The 14,368-nt window shown below is 41.4% G+C and overlaps 2 protein-coding genes across 2 annotated transcripts; one reads left to right on the top strand and one right to left on the bottom strand.

The window, feature by feature from the left end:
* The first annotated feature begins 8,056 nt into the window (after positions 1 to 8,056).
* Positions 8,057 to 10,697, top strand: LOC134443282 (uncharacterized). The gene is made up of 3 exons (XM_063193152.1): positions 8,057 to 8,746; positions 9,962 to 10,057; positions 10,267 to 10,697. Exons 1-3 carry the CDS (start codon positions 8,323 to 8,325, stop codon positions 10,452 to 10,454), a joined length of 708 nt encoding a protein of 235 aa, XP_063049222.1. The 5' UTR covers positions 8,057 to 8,322; the 3' UTR covers positions 10,455 to 10,697.
* A 60-nt stretch (positions 10,698 to 10,757) lies between these two features.
* On the bottom strand, positions 10,758 to 12,833 carry LOC134443240 (uncharacterized). The gene is made up of 2 exons (XM_063193117.1): positions 12,515 to 12,833; positions 10,758 to 11,774 (listed from the first exon to the last, which is right to left on the bottom strand). Exons 1-2 carry the CDS (start codon positions 12,650 to 12,652, stop codon positions 10,758 to 10,760), a joined length of 1,155 nt encoding a protein of 384 aa, XP_063049187.1. The 5' UTR covers positions 12,653 to 12,833.
* Between the last annotated feature and the right edge of the window lie 1,535 nt (positions 12,834 to 14,368).

Below are 14,368 nucleotides of genomic sequence, written 5' to 3'. Positions count from 1 at the left end.
AAAATGGTTGAGAACTACTGCTCTACCAGTATGACCCAGACTGGCGCTCCCCCCAGCACACGCGCGCGCGCACACACATGCACCTCATCCACCATTCTACACCAATGCACATCAATACGTGAGAATTTCACTCCGTTTACCACTGGTTTTCAACCTTTGTGCCAAGGCACACCACCAATGAAAATGTTAACTGAAAATACAACTGTATTGTCTATAAAGGTAGGCCTACAGCCATTTAATTTTCCATGGCACACCAGATTATATCTGACGGCACACTAGTGTCACACACTAGTGACAGCCAAAACTCTACTACGCACTGGCGGCGCAGAATCCCCCACCAATACTCGATGCGCTGGTTGGTGGTGCTTGCTCCCTCTAGGTAGCTATCCAGGGTATCGTACGGGCCGACAGGGACGAGGGAACGCTGGAATGCTCTCACATGTCCATTTTCAGTCCCAATATCACCCCTCACAATTCTCCCGTGTAGCGCCTCGCTTCACGATAGAGGGACAATTTCGTGGAGTTTGGTCTATGACGGGGTGCGACTGTAAGCGCGGCCACATTTGGTTCACTAGGCCAACTTCGTACTTGGCGTTATAGGAACCAGGCTTTTTGCGCCCTTTGCCCGGCGATTTCGGTCGGTCGGTCGCTGTCCGTGGTACCTGTGGATCGGTCGCTGTCCGTGGTACCTGTGGATCCAAACGTTGGTCTGTCTGCGGGCTGCTGTTTATATAGATAGATAGATTATTTATTTGTCCTTTCAGAAATTTGTTCTGTGCCATTTTCAGTGCATCTGATACAATTACAAAGACATTACAATAAGCAAGAACACAATAGACAAACACGATCGCCCCCCCCCCCTCCCCCCCGCCTCTCCTCCCTCTATAGGACAAAAAGACAGGTTGACAAAAAACCCAACATAAACACAGTAAAGTGCAGTATTCAGTACCAAAGTGCAGTGTGCTATTCAGTCTAACTTACAGTTGTCTTATTTAGGATGGATATACTAGTAGGAATAAATGATTGGCGGGCTCTGTTTGTCTTAAATGAGGGCATCCTAAACCTCCTACCTGAGGGCAACAACTCATATGCTTGCTGTAAGGGGTGGGAGAGATCCTCACATATGGTATTTGCCTTCTTTACCACCCTTGCTTCAACAGTCATGGCCATGCTATTTAGTGGCTGGCAAGCAATCTTGCTGGCCATGTTGATTATCTTATGCAGCTTATTTTTATTAACAACAGACAGGGAGAAGTACCAGGCCACAGAACAGAAACATAAAATGCTTTCAACAAAAGAATGATAAAAAAACCCGCATCATGTCCCTATCCACTTTAAATTGTCTTAGCTTTCGCATGAAGTACAGTCTCTGCATTCCCTTTTTGTAAATAGTATCGGTGTTACAGCTCCAAGTTAATTTGTCATCTATTACAGTTCCCAGATATTTATAGTTTTTCACCACCTCAATGTCTTCCCCATGTATGACCATGTTCTGATGGGTGTGTCTCCCCGTTCTAAAATCCACAATGAGTTCTTTTGTCTTTCTTGTATTTAGAAAAAGACAGCTGGACTCACACCACTCTACAAACTGATCCACCCAGGCCCTGTATTGGGTCTCATTATTGTCTTTAATTAACCCCACTATGGCTGTATCGTCTGCGAATTTAATCGTGACATGATCAGTTGTATTGCTTCTACACTCATTTGTGTAGAGTGTAAAGAGCACAGGGGAAATTACGCTCCCTTGTGGAGCCCCAGTGTTAGTAAAAATTGGGGAGGACACAGCTTTGTTTACCCGAACACACTGTGTTCTCTCGGTCAGAAAGGACTCAACCCATTTTATTAAGTTTGAATTCACACCCAGGTTTAAAAGCCTCTCCATCATAAGATGGGGCCTAATGGTGTTGAACGCGGACGAGAAATCTATGAAGAGAACCCGAGCATATTGTTTGGGCCTGTCTAAGTGGCAGTATATGTTGTGGAGCATGTACAATAGAGCATCATCTGTGCTCCTCATAGCCCTATAGGCAAATTGTAAAGGGTCAGTACTATGCTGCACTTCCCTCAGAACATGTTTTAAGACAATCCTCTCAAGACTCTTCATTATGATTGACGTAAGGGCCACTGGGCGATAGTCATTTAAAACGCATGGTTTTGGTACCTTTGGTACCTTGGAGAGTGACTGTGTGTGTGTGCGTGCGCGAATGTGTGACGTTTCCCCCTTTGCGTTCAGTTCTTATTTTGTGTGATTTAGGTGAAAGTGAGAGTTCTCTGTTTGTTGTTTTGTTTATTTGTATCTTTCTTTTGTTTATTTTTGGTTCACTGAGAGGGTTCACCTCACACCACTTGGGCCGCCCAGCGTGCATGTGGGTCAAAATCTGTTGTTTATTTAACACAAAACAATGGATAAAATAACGGTATCCTTGCACGTCCTTCCAGCGGTAGTAATGTTTTTGACTGTCAGCATCCCTCTCGCTGTTATCCAACAACAGTAGTGGTGGTAACACTTTATAATAAGTACCCCTTTTAGGGCATAAGTTAAGCCTTAGTTAAGCCTTATTTTAACATTAGTTAACCCTTAGTGAATCACGAGTTAGTCATTATGTAAGTATTATTTCTGATTTCTTAATCATTAACTACTACTGTTAGTAATTGGTTTGTGTGTGCTGATGTAACTGTTCGCTAAGCAAAGTCAAGCCTTATTTTAACATTAGTTAACCCTTAGTGAATCGTAAGTTAGTCATTATGTATTTCTTGGTAATTATTACACACTGTTAATTAATGATTCGTTTATGGTGATTGAACTTTCTGCTAAGCATTAGTAAACCATCATTAAAATGTCAGATAGCCCTCCTTTATTTATGAAAAAAAAACATTATCTCTTTGTTGTCTCCTACCACCTTACCATTAACAAGTACTATTAGGCATGCAGTGCTTTACACTAACTTTTTCGCTTACCAGCCATTTTGGCTAGTGGTTTTCCTGACTCACTAGCCATTGGGCCTTTTCACTAGCCATAATTTTCTTAACCATCATAGCAGCTTTAATGAATTATATAATAGGCTGTAATAATGTAATGTAGGATAATATAACATAACATAATATGACATAAAATAATATAATATAATATAATATAATATAATATAGGGACTAATATAATATAATATAATATAATATAATATAATATAATATAATATAGGGCCTAATAACTAGAATTGTTGTTAACTGGTCCATGCATGCATGCATGCTATAAGAACAGATTAACTTATCTGAGGAATGGCATAGCCGTGCAGAAACACCAAGCACCGTGTTGTGGAAGGGCACAAATGTAAGCTACATGAGAGCAAAATATTTCCGTCTTTGATCTGAAGGGCACTTTCGATGCGCAAAGTAGATAGTGCAAAGTCATTGCCAAGCTTCGCATGTCCTCGGTCATGGATGTGGAATAACACCTCTTCTGGAATATTTTCTCCTAAAAGTAGGCTATCTAATAGAAGGCACACACATATGCGGCCGGTAACTACAGAAGGAGCTACGACTTCCTTTCATTCCGTTTAATATTGAGTTGTTTGAAATATAAACGGACGCAAGGCAAGATGGGCACATGCGAAGGGACATGGGACATGATTTTGTGAAGGCTACTACTGCGCGTTGTTTAAGCACCGTTTGACAGTCGGGAACAACGGCACAAGAAACATGGAGGAATATTAAGGTATGAAGACATACAGGCAAATCAGAAAATGATTTAAAACGAACATTATTAATGCCGCATGTGTCCTTGTCTTATCACTGCGCTAATTAGTCTCAAGACTTTCACAAGACTGAGGTGTTCTCCTATCGCCTTGGTCATTTTAATGTCCACTAGGCCTACTACTATGCATTTAATGACAGATCCCAAAACAGGTCAGTTGAGATGAACTTCGCTACTTTATTTTCACGTGAAGGTTTTCAGTGACATTTCCAAACGCGCGCTGATGTGCCGGTAGGCAGCTCGCTGCTGCCACTCATATTCGCTGATTAGCTCTATCAGATTCCTCTCGTGCTTGAGACACAGGTGACACGTGACACAGGTGCTTCATGGGTATTGTAGGCTCGCGAAATCGCATTGCATTGCGTTTGTAGCAAAGACGGTCCGAGGGGGAAAAAACTACAAAATGCGGTGCCTCATCATTTAGAATAGTGACGGACCCGCCAGAATGGCTAGTGAACCTTCGGTATCTACTAGCCAACGCCGACTTTCACCCGCATTTGGCTACCTGGCATGTGTTAGTGTTAAGCCCTGTAGGTATGTATGGTAATGGTTCGTAAACTCTTGTTTTAGCATCAGCGAACTCTTAATTAACCCTTTTGTAATGGTTAGTGTGTGATGACTGCCAACATGACAAGCAGTTAGTTGAGGCTCATGTGACTGCCCCTCATGGATGTTTCTGGACATTAACAAATTACTTGATAATAAAGTGTTGTAACTACTTGAACATCCTTAAGCAATGCTTAACAAGTCATTTGTTAATGTGTTGTAAAGCCTTAACAGGTTTTCACTTTAGAACAGTTCCCCAGATATACTTAAGTAATGGGTTATAAATCCTTGATAATGCTTAAGCAATGCTTAACAAGTCATTTGTTAATGTCCAGAAACATCCATGAGGGGCAGCCTCAACTTACTGTTTGCCATGTTACCAGTCATCACACACTAACCATCACAAAAGGGTTAATTAAGATTTCACTGATGCTAAAGCAAGAGTTTACAAACCATTACCATACATGCCTAATAGTACTTGTTAATGGTTAGGTGGTAGGAGACAACAAAGAGATAATGTTTTTTTCAGAAATAAAGGAGGGTTATCTGACATTTTAATGATGGTTTACTAATGATTAGCAGAAAGTTCAATCACCATAAACAAATCATTAATTAACAGTATGTAATAATTACCAAGACATACATAATGACTAACTTGTGATTCACTAAGGGTTGACTAATGTTAAAATAAGGCTGGACTAAGGCTTAACTTATGCTTAAAAAGGGGTACTTATTATAAAGTGTTACCGTAGTGGTGAATTGAATAGCCTACCCCTACAGCTATGGTGTGTCAAAGACGTACCCGTGTTGGTTCAGACTGCCCCCCGGTGACCAAAAAGTGTGCTGCAAATCAAAGTGGTGAACCCGCAGATGTAAGTTTTAATTTGCGTTATCTCGCAAAAATATTTGCGTTATCACGCAAAATATTTGCGTTATCTCGCAAATGGTTTGCGTTATCTCGCAAAAGATTTGCGTTATCTCGCAAAAGTGTTAGTCTCCATTGCATACGTTTCCTCAAAAATGTTTTCCTCCTCCATGTCACCTCTGGGCCTCCGTAGTATTTGAAAACTAGAAGTTTCAAAGTTTTTTATATTTTTGAATGACAAAACCTCACAGTTACAGATGCGATTTTGAAGAAATGTCAAAAATCCTGCCGGTGGGAGCTTAGACTCCAGAGGGTTAATATTGCTGTTACTATGTAATGCTGTAGAACTGAAGTGCTGTGATCTTCATGTTGACAACTTTCAGAGGTTCCAGTCCCAGAGAGTCTGGCTGTGAGCTCCATCACTGCATCATCTGCTAGAATCAGCTGGCAGGTGCCTACTGAGATACAGAAGACTCCACACAGCTTCCTGGTCTCTTACCAGAGTCAAGGGACTGAACCAAAGTCCATCTCTACCAAGTCCTGCAGCACAGACATCACAGGCCTGACACCAGGAACTGACTACACTGTTCAAGTCTACACTGAGCTACAACATGGAGGAAAGAGTCAGCCTGCTTCTGTTCAGATGAGCACAGGTAAGACACTGACTCTTATCCCGCACTGAGGACTGTGTGTGTGTGTGTGTGTGTGTGTGTGCAGTTTGCGATTTATAGGGGGGGATGAGGGGGCTTGTCCTGATTTTGACTTCTCCACTCTTTATTCATCGCTTAAATCAGGGATTCTTAACCTTTTTGACGCCGAGGCCCGTTTTTTCCAGTCCCGGGGCCCATAGGCTATTGATTTATATTAATCCCTACATTACATTACATTATACCATATTATATTATATTATATTACATTATATGATATGATATGATATTATTGGGATAATATAATATAATATATAGTCCTATTATATTATGATATAAATGAGGAATAAATAGGCAGTCAATTAAGTATTTTTTCACAAGGGATAGAACTATTATAGGCTGATATTAATCTCACTCATTTAATATCACTCCTCAAATTCACTCAGTTTAGCAAGCGAGTCATTCACACATTTGAATGCCTCTCTGACAGCTCAGAGTTTGCGTGACTGCTCTTAATTTGGGATTTGTAATGAATCTGCTTCTCGTAAATTGAGGACACTTTTGTGCTGATGTGACAACGCAACTTGAAGAGAAAGAGACGTGAAGAGAAATTCCATAGTCAGCCTGCCACCAGCAGCTAAGGTGCTTAAATAAACTTTTGATGGCATTTTTTGTTAAAAGTTGGCAACCATTCCAGAAGTTATCAGCACGGACTAAGGTTTCAGAATCACCTGGTTGCCAACTTGGAACTTGACCTTTTGACCTTCATATTTGACCCTAAAGGTCAACCACAGTCAAATAACAGTGTTATTTAGTTAAAAATGGTTAAAAAGTTGTTAAAAGTGGGCAACCATGCCAGAAGTCATCAGCATGGATTAAGGATTCAGAATCAACTTGTTGCCAACACTGAACTTGACATTTAGTGTCAAATTTTAAGGCCAAAAGGTCAAAAACAGGGTATTTTCTTGCTAGTCTTTTTTGGGAACTGTATATTCATGGAATTCTTTTTCAAAAGTGGGCAACCATGCCAGAAGTCATCAGCATGGACTAAGGATTCAGAATCAACTTGTTGCCAACACGGAACTTGACCTTTAGGGTCAAATTTGAAGGTCAAAAGGTCAAAACCTATGTATTTTAAGGTTAGACATTTTGGGGGACTGTGTTCATGGAAATCATTTTCAAAAGTTGATTACCATGCTAGAAGTTATCAGCATGGACTAAGGTTTCAGAATCACCTGGTTGCCAACATGGAACTTGACCTTTAAGGTCAAATCTGAAGGTCAAAAACAATGTATTTTCTGGTTAGTCTTTTTTGGTGATCTTTATATTCATGGAATTCTTGTTTTCAAAAGTTGGCAACCATGCTAGAAGTTATCAGCATGGACTAAGGTTTCAGAATCACCTGGTTACCATATAGAACTTGACCTCTAAGGTCAAATTTGAAGGTCAAAAGGTCAACCGAGGTAAAAAATGTTTTGGGTGATGTGCTTTCATAACATACAAGTTGTTTGCATGGTGCTTTATATTGAATAATTAGTAGACCTATAATTTAATGTTTGATTTGGCTTATCATGGTGGGGCTCTGGCCTGTCATCCTTAGACATTCATCATACTCCATTAGCATAAAATTAACTTAAACTTGTATTTTCACTCTGGTCATCTAGATTACTTTATTCTTCTTTGTGAAGCACATTAAGCTGCTGGTATGAAACGGGATATGCCTGGGAATTAGGTTTGCCCCATCAATTCACAGGCTTTCCATAGAAAAAATAACGACTTCTGTTATTTCTAATGTGTTTCAAATGGTTATAGCAATGAAGGATACTTGCTGATTTGCTGTCATATCATGGTTAGGAAATTAAACCTACAGTATGAGTAGATCAAGTATTGCACACTTTTCTTGATGTTCTCATAACTACTGTAGAATGTTCTGCTGCGATTTCCCAGGCTTTAGTTTTTGTGTTACTGTCCAAAGCAACATGCTTATTTTTGGGTATTGATCGGTCTAGACATGACTTTTTTCAGAAAGACAAAAAGACAATTGATATGTTACCACCAAGTGATACATATGGATTGCATCTTGCATAAGTAAATCAGCAGGCAAATGTATGGCTGCAGTCTGACAAAGTACATATTAACAAAGACACTGAGGAGGCAGGTGGTTGGAAAGTTGTAGACCAACACTTGATGGCTGTGTGGCAAAGGAAACCTCCAGTTCCACATAGTAGATGTGGTTGTAGAACCAATATCACTTTTCCACCAGGGCCAGCCCGGTGCTGGTGCCTTGCTGGTGCCGGGCTCAGCACCGGTTCCACGTTTTTCGACCAATTATGACTGGTGCCGGTGCCCAAAAAACCCGGCACCGTCGGCTCCGCGAAGTTGCTGGGTCAGAGTTGAGCACCGCAAACGTCACTATGGCTGTTGTCACAGCAACCACGCCGCGTTGGGGAACGTCACTTATGTTTTTAGCTTTAGCAACATACCTCTAGCTAATACTTGTAACCAGCCGTAAAATGTCAAGTTTGGGTGAGAAAAGTAATGTGTCGTGGTCCATTGAGGAAATGAACGCGTTAATTGGCATATGGGCATCTACCGAAATTCAGGAGAAGTTAGAGGGGGCTGTTAGAAAAGCGAAGATTTACGAGGAAATTAGGGTAGAATTGGCTGGGGTGGGCTTCCACAGAACGGTGGAACAAATTACAAATAAATTGAAAAAAATAAAAAAGGAATACCGGGACTACAATGCAGATATGGCCAGAAGTGGTGCTGGGAGGAGTAAAATAAAAAGTGGCATAAATGTAACACTTTTGGAGAATGTTATGGGTCGCAGACCAGCCAACCGCCTGGATGGAGCCCTGAACTCCAGGGTAGTAGCCGCAAACGAGCGCACTGCCACAGAGATATTGGAGGGGATGTGCAATCAGTACGTCGAACATGGTACGTGTACATCTTTGTGTTTGTGTAAGATACTTGTTCAGTTTTATGTATTCGTATTTAAGACGTAGTTTTACGTCATTGCACCTGATTCAAAGTTATTGGTCGTGTAGCAACTAGCAACAAATGGTGTGACCACTTGTTAGGTCCTATTGCTTAACGCAGTTGTACGTCTTCTTGCTTCAGTTTCGATGGAAGTTACAACTATTGTTGGTGACATGCCCCCACCCTGTTGTACATATTTACATATTTGCCTATTTTACCAATACAGTGGAAGCCGCTTATAGTGATCACGTTTGTCCAGAGCCAATCACTATAAGCGGTTGATCACTAAAACCAAATGTGTATTATTTCAGTTATTTTTTTTCTCTACCGCGTCTGATGGTGAAGTATCCTAGAACTAGGCCTATGTGTCCACTTCTTATTATGCCAAGAAAGCGAAAATGAATGCTAAGAATTTGAAAGTCGAGGCTAAAATCCATTGCAAAGCGGAGGGTACGCACGGGTCGTCATCTTTTTTATGTCAAAAAGTTCTCATTCGACACACGTTTTCTGGTAAGAATTTCTGCCTTGTAGGCATGACGTTATGTTTAGATGCAAAAACGCCGTCTTAAATTGTTACACCCATAATTGTTGCATAGTCTGCTGTAGACTTACATTAAAACAACGTGAGATTTGTCGATAGAAGCCTTTTGATCTATATAAGCGGTTGATTACTATATCCGTGACCACTATAAGCGGATTCCACTGTATTAGAAGAAAGTTAGCTCCCTCTAGAGTCATTTCACTGTTAATCTTTATACTTAGCGTTATGTCTATCACAGCAATAGTTGTGTAAGTTGTGCAGAGGTGTCAAAAGTAAAAGTAAAAGTAAAAAAAAAACAAAAGAAACACAGTTTCCTTCCAACACTTGTAAGTAACTTATCTGGGTAACCTGTAGACCTGTGTAGCATACTTGTCTTACAATCAGTTAACCCTGCACTGGTTGGATCAAGTTTGTGGTGGGTCCTTGTTAGGTTTTCAGTGTTTTTCAGTAACAACACAGTCCATCTGTCTCATTAGGTAGAATGGAATAAATGTACACCATGTAATGCTATGTGCTAGTGTTGTAATTACACCACAAAAAAATATTTTACTTTTGACACCTCTGAGGTTGTGTTTTGCTCTTCCATCAGACAGCAATAGTTGTGTAAGTTGTGCTTTTACTCTTTTTATCAGATGAAGCAGATGATTTGGAGGCCCCTGCTGAAGAGCCACCAGCTGAGCCAGCCGAGCCTGCGCCATCATCGTCAGTGCGCACAGAATCAAGGAAGGGTGAGGAGCCTGACTGTCTAATGTTTTTGTTAGTGAGTTATGTCACCCTGTGCATTTTGTCTTTCTAACCACGGTATTGCCTGTCTGCCATGTCTGGTATTCAGTAGGCTACACAAATGCTTTACAAAAATGTAGGCCTACCTCTGACAAAAAAAAACAAAAACAGTGACGAACAATTTTTTTTGTATTATTATTTTCATTTTCCCTAGGGAAGAGGAAATCTCCCCAGGAGGAGCTGTTGGAGAGTATGGAGAGGATGGAGGAACGAAGAGACCATATGTTTCTGGAACAGAGTCGCCAGTTTAATGAGGCTTTTTTACAGAGAATGGACACCTCTAGCACTGCACTCATCAATTTGTTAGGCCGCATTGTGACCGCCATAGAGAAGGAGCAATAAACAAATACACACACCCACAAACACCTCCCCCCCACCACCACGTACGCACGCACGCACACACACACACACACACACACACATACACACACACACTAGTGCGCACCTCCACCCACACCCACACTGCTATACTATTCATACATTTTTCTTTTTTCTTCTACAATATTTATACTGTTTATACTATTTACGCTATTTGTATTGTAATAATAATTTATGTGAATTTAATAAATTATCTGTTTTCACACATTTCCGCTGAAGTAGCGCATCAATGCATTTCTTACATCCGCTCCCTCTTGCGCCCCGCGTTCAGGTAGAATTCCGAAGGGGAGGTTGTGTGAGTCTTTCTGAAATATCTTCAGGACACCGGTCTCCATTCTCCTCACACATGTTGTGCAACACACAACATGTCATTACCATTTTCTTTACCATTTCCAATTTGCAGTCATTTCGTTTCATAAGGCATCTCCACCTGCCTTTCAGTCGGCCAAACGTTGTCTCTATGACTGACCGTGCCCTACTTACTCTGTAATTAAATGTTTGTTGATCTGGGGTCAGTCGACCAGTGTCAGAAAACGGCTTCATCAGCCATCTCTGTAACTGGTACGCTGGGTCCCCAATTATGTAATGTCCCACTCCATGTCCTGCAATGTTTTGAATATCAGTATTAAACATCTGCCCATCCCCTATCCTCTTCCACAAATCAGATTGCTTAAAAATTCTGGAGTCGTGTACCCTTCCCGGAAACCCCACACAAACATCCCAAAACTGCCCTTTACCATTCACAACTCCCTGCAACACTATAGAGTAGAAATGCTTCCGGTTGTAGTAGTCACTGGCATATTCTTGTGGTGCTATTATGGGTATGTGGCTCCCATCAATAGCACCCACACATTGTGGAACACCCCATCTGTCTTTAAAGTAAGCAGCCATTTCCAAAAAATTTCGTGCCTCTGGTGCAGGTAAGTGGATTGGCAGTAATTCGCTCATCACGGCCTCACAAAAATCTGATAAAGAATTGTATACAGTGCTTATCCCCACTCCAAACAGGTGACTGATTGTCCTGTACTCGCTGTTGGTGGCCAGCTTCCACAGTGCCATAGCCACTCTTTTTTGTACTGGGATGCATAACCTGAAATTTGTGTCCATCCTGCCGATTGTGGGTCCGACACGGCGGCATATGTACTCAAATGTCTCTGGGGAGACTCGGAAATTCATAATGAATTGGCTTCGGTTAAATGTTGGCACGATTACATCCCACCAATGGCTTGTGCGTGGATGTCTCCAAACCACAGGAGACGTCCGTTGTCTCCGAAGCCACAGCATCTATTAACAGATAAATATGTCTATATAATACATCCACCACTTACAAAATTGTTGATTGTAATATGGTTGTAGGTGTCAGGTTGGCTACTTTCAATCCAGAATTTATTTTTTTCAATTTTATGTAGTGGACCCCCCATTTTTGGTTATTCCCTTATTCCCATTCTCTGTCTTGGTGTCATGTGTTTTGAACTTAATTGTGCAGTTGCACGTTGTTACCAGAGGATGGCAGCACAAGACTATACAAAGAGCTGAGTAGCCAGTAACTGAGGTCATGTGACCAAAACGAAACCTAAGACACGGTTATGAACTCAAGGCACCAGTACCGGAGCTGTATTTATTGTGAGGAGTAATAACGAACCCTCGAAATCAAAGCACAAGTAAGGACATTTTTCATTAAGTTTGCAACATATACAAGGAGTTTATTTGTCAAATGCATTGAATTACAAAGTAATTACGCTGTCTCATCTGGATGTGGGCCCAGAACAAGATTTGAGTGATGGGGACCATGAATCGCTACAGTAAAGGGCATACAGTGTACGTATAGCCAAGGCTAGTCCGATTGGAGGAGTGATTAAATGGATACTTCGTATCTATTCACAAATCCTACACACCAGCGAGAGCAGAAAAAAAGCCTCTCCTCCTGTCCTGACACGTCGAATTGAAGTCTAAACAGCTAGACTTGTTTTCTTGATTGAAAGTAGGACACCCACTAGGCCTATCGGAATTCATAGGACACGTACCCGACGTCTAATGGAAAACCTTCTTCTGCTGTGCAGCCTGTTCAGTGTGGTTAGACGCAACCACCCTTCATATTGACTTTGAATAAACATTTTAATAACGCTGACCAGCAAAACAAGACACACATTTCGTGGCGCCATGGTGGATGATCTCTGAGGTTGTTACCAGGGTAACATTATTGCACTTCACTACTCTAGAATCTATATCGGTTCGCGGACGTAAGATTCCATTCAGTGCTGAACCCTATGGAAATCCGTGCTGGTGCCGGAGCCGGAGCCAGCCTGAGGCCAGTTCAGCACCGGCTCCAGCACCAGCACCGGGCTGGCCCTGGTCGAAAAGTGATACAAGTGGCCAATACATGCCTGCAGTAGCCTGAAGAATGGACAGCCCTGTATACCTGCATGTGATTAAAATGTTGAATGTTTAAACGCCGTAGGGATAGAACATGATCTGGATGACACAACCGTTTTAGTAATAACAGCAACAATAGCTCCTTCAAATACATAAATATTCAGTATGTTCTGCAATATGTTAGAGCAAGTAAAAGACAGTCAAAACAGGGGGGTTCCTCAGGGGAGCGTTTTATCACCTTTACTGTACATACTGTACACAAATGACTGCATGGGCCACACCCATGAATGTTCTGTTTTTAAGTTTGCTGATGATACTGCGATGGTGGGTTTCTTAAAGGGGAAATGAAAGGCCGTCACCTTTCGGCGAAATTCGACGTTTTGAAATCAAAATGGGTCATTTCTGTGAATCGTGTACATCCAAGGAGAAAATTGGGGGGGGGGGGGGTCGAGCTAGGAGAAAAGTGTAGCGCCAACTTACTGTATCATTATGTAGCGCTCTACCGTAGAAAACTTCATACAGTTTCAGGAGAGATTCCACAATTGACAATGACTTTTGACCAGCATTTGTTTCTGTCGGCACAGCCAATAACGTGAACGACCTCAATCGAAGTCCCGCCCTTCATACTTCTCTTTGAAAGCGCAATTTAAACAGGTGCCGCTTTGGTCTGCGGGGCTGGTGTGGTTGTATCAAATATCTTTCTTAGTTCTAGAACATCTCTGATTATAAGAAAATGTCCAAACGATCTGTCACAGATAGTCTACACGTTTCCCAGAGAGGTAGCTATTTGAGATCATGATTATTGTTATGAGAACATCAAGACGCAAGCATTTCGATGAGAAGTGAGTGGATGTAGTTAGCCACAGTGGTTAAGCTGTTTTCCTAATAATTTGAAACCGCATTTGCCCTGCCCACGTGAAAATGTATTTATTCTCAAAAGAGCTCCGTTAATGAAAGCTTGGGTAGGCTTACGGCACGTTTTCCTGACGGCTATTTTAACGGGTCTGTGCGCTACGAAATGGCGAAAGTATCTAGTAGGCACTACGGGGAAGAAGCGCATATAGGCTACGCGAGGCATCCAACATCATGCTTCGAATCATATGCTGCGGCTTCTTATAGCACGCACGAGAGAGAGGGAGAGGGAGAAAGAGCAAAGCCTAACTTAGTCAATCGTTCGACACAGGACAAATTGTTATAGGACTCATGCCAAGTTTTTTGTAATCAATTGGTATAGCCTACCTCTAAATGACATATTAAAAATATACCGATTTATATTTAGTGGAACACGGTCAAACAGTTTTTTTCACGGTCAAAGTTGGAGCTTTCCTATTATTTTTTTCATAGGGAAACAGATATACTAGGTGAATGGACTAAAATTTCAGTAGTTTATCCAAACTGTGACAAAGATTTTTTGTATTACAAGTTGTCTGAAATATGATGATTAACTGTTCAAACGAGATCACAACCAGGCAAGCGTTGAGGGGACATTGGATAGCAGGGTTGCC

This window comes from Engraulis encrasicolus, unplaced genomic scaffold (assembly GCF_034702125.1).
Source record: "Engraulis encrasicolus isolate BLACKSEA-1 unplaced genomic scaffold, IST_EnEncr_1.0 scaffold_29_np1212, whole genome shotgun sequence".
NCBI lineage: Eukaryota > Metazoa > Chordata > Actinopteri > Clupeiformes > Engraulidae > Engraulis > Engraulis encrasicolus.
This window is presented reverse-complemented; position numbering and strand designations above follow the sequence as displayed.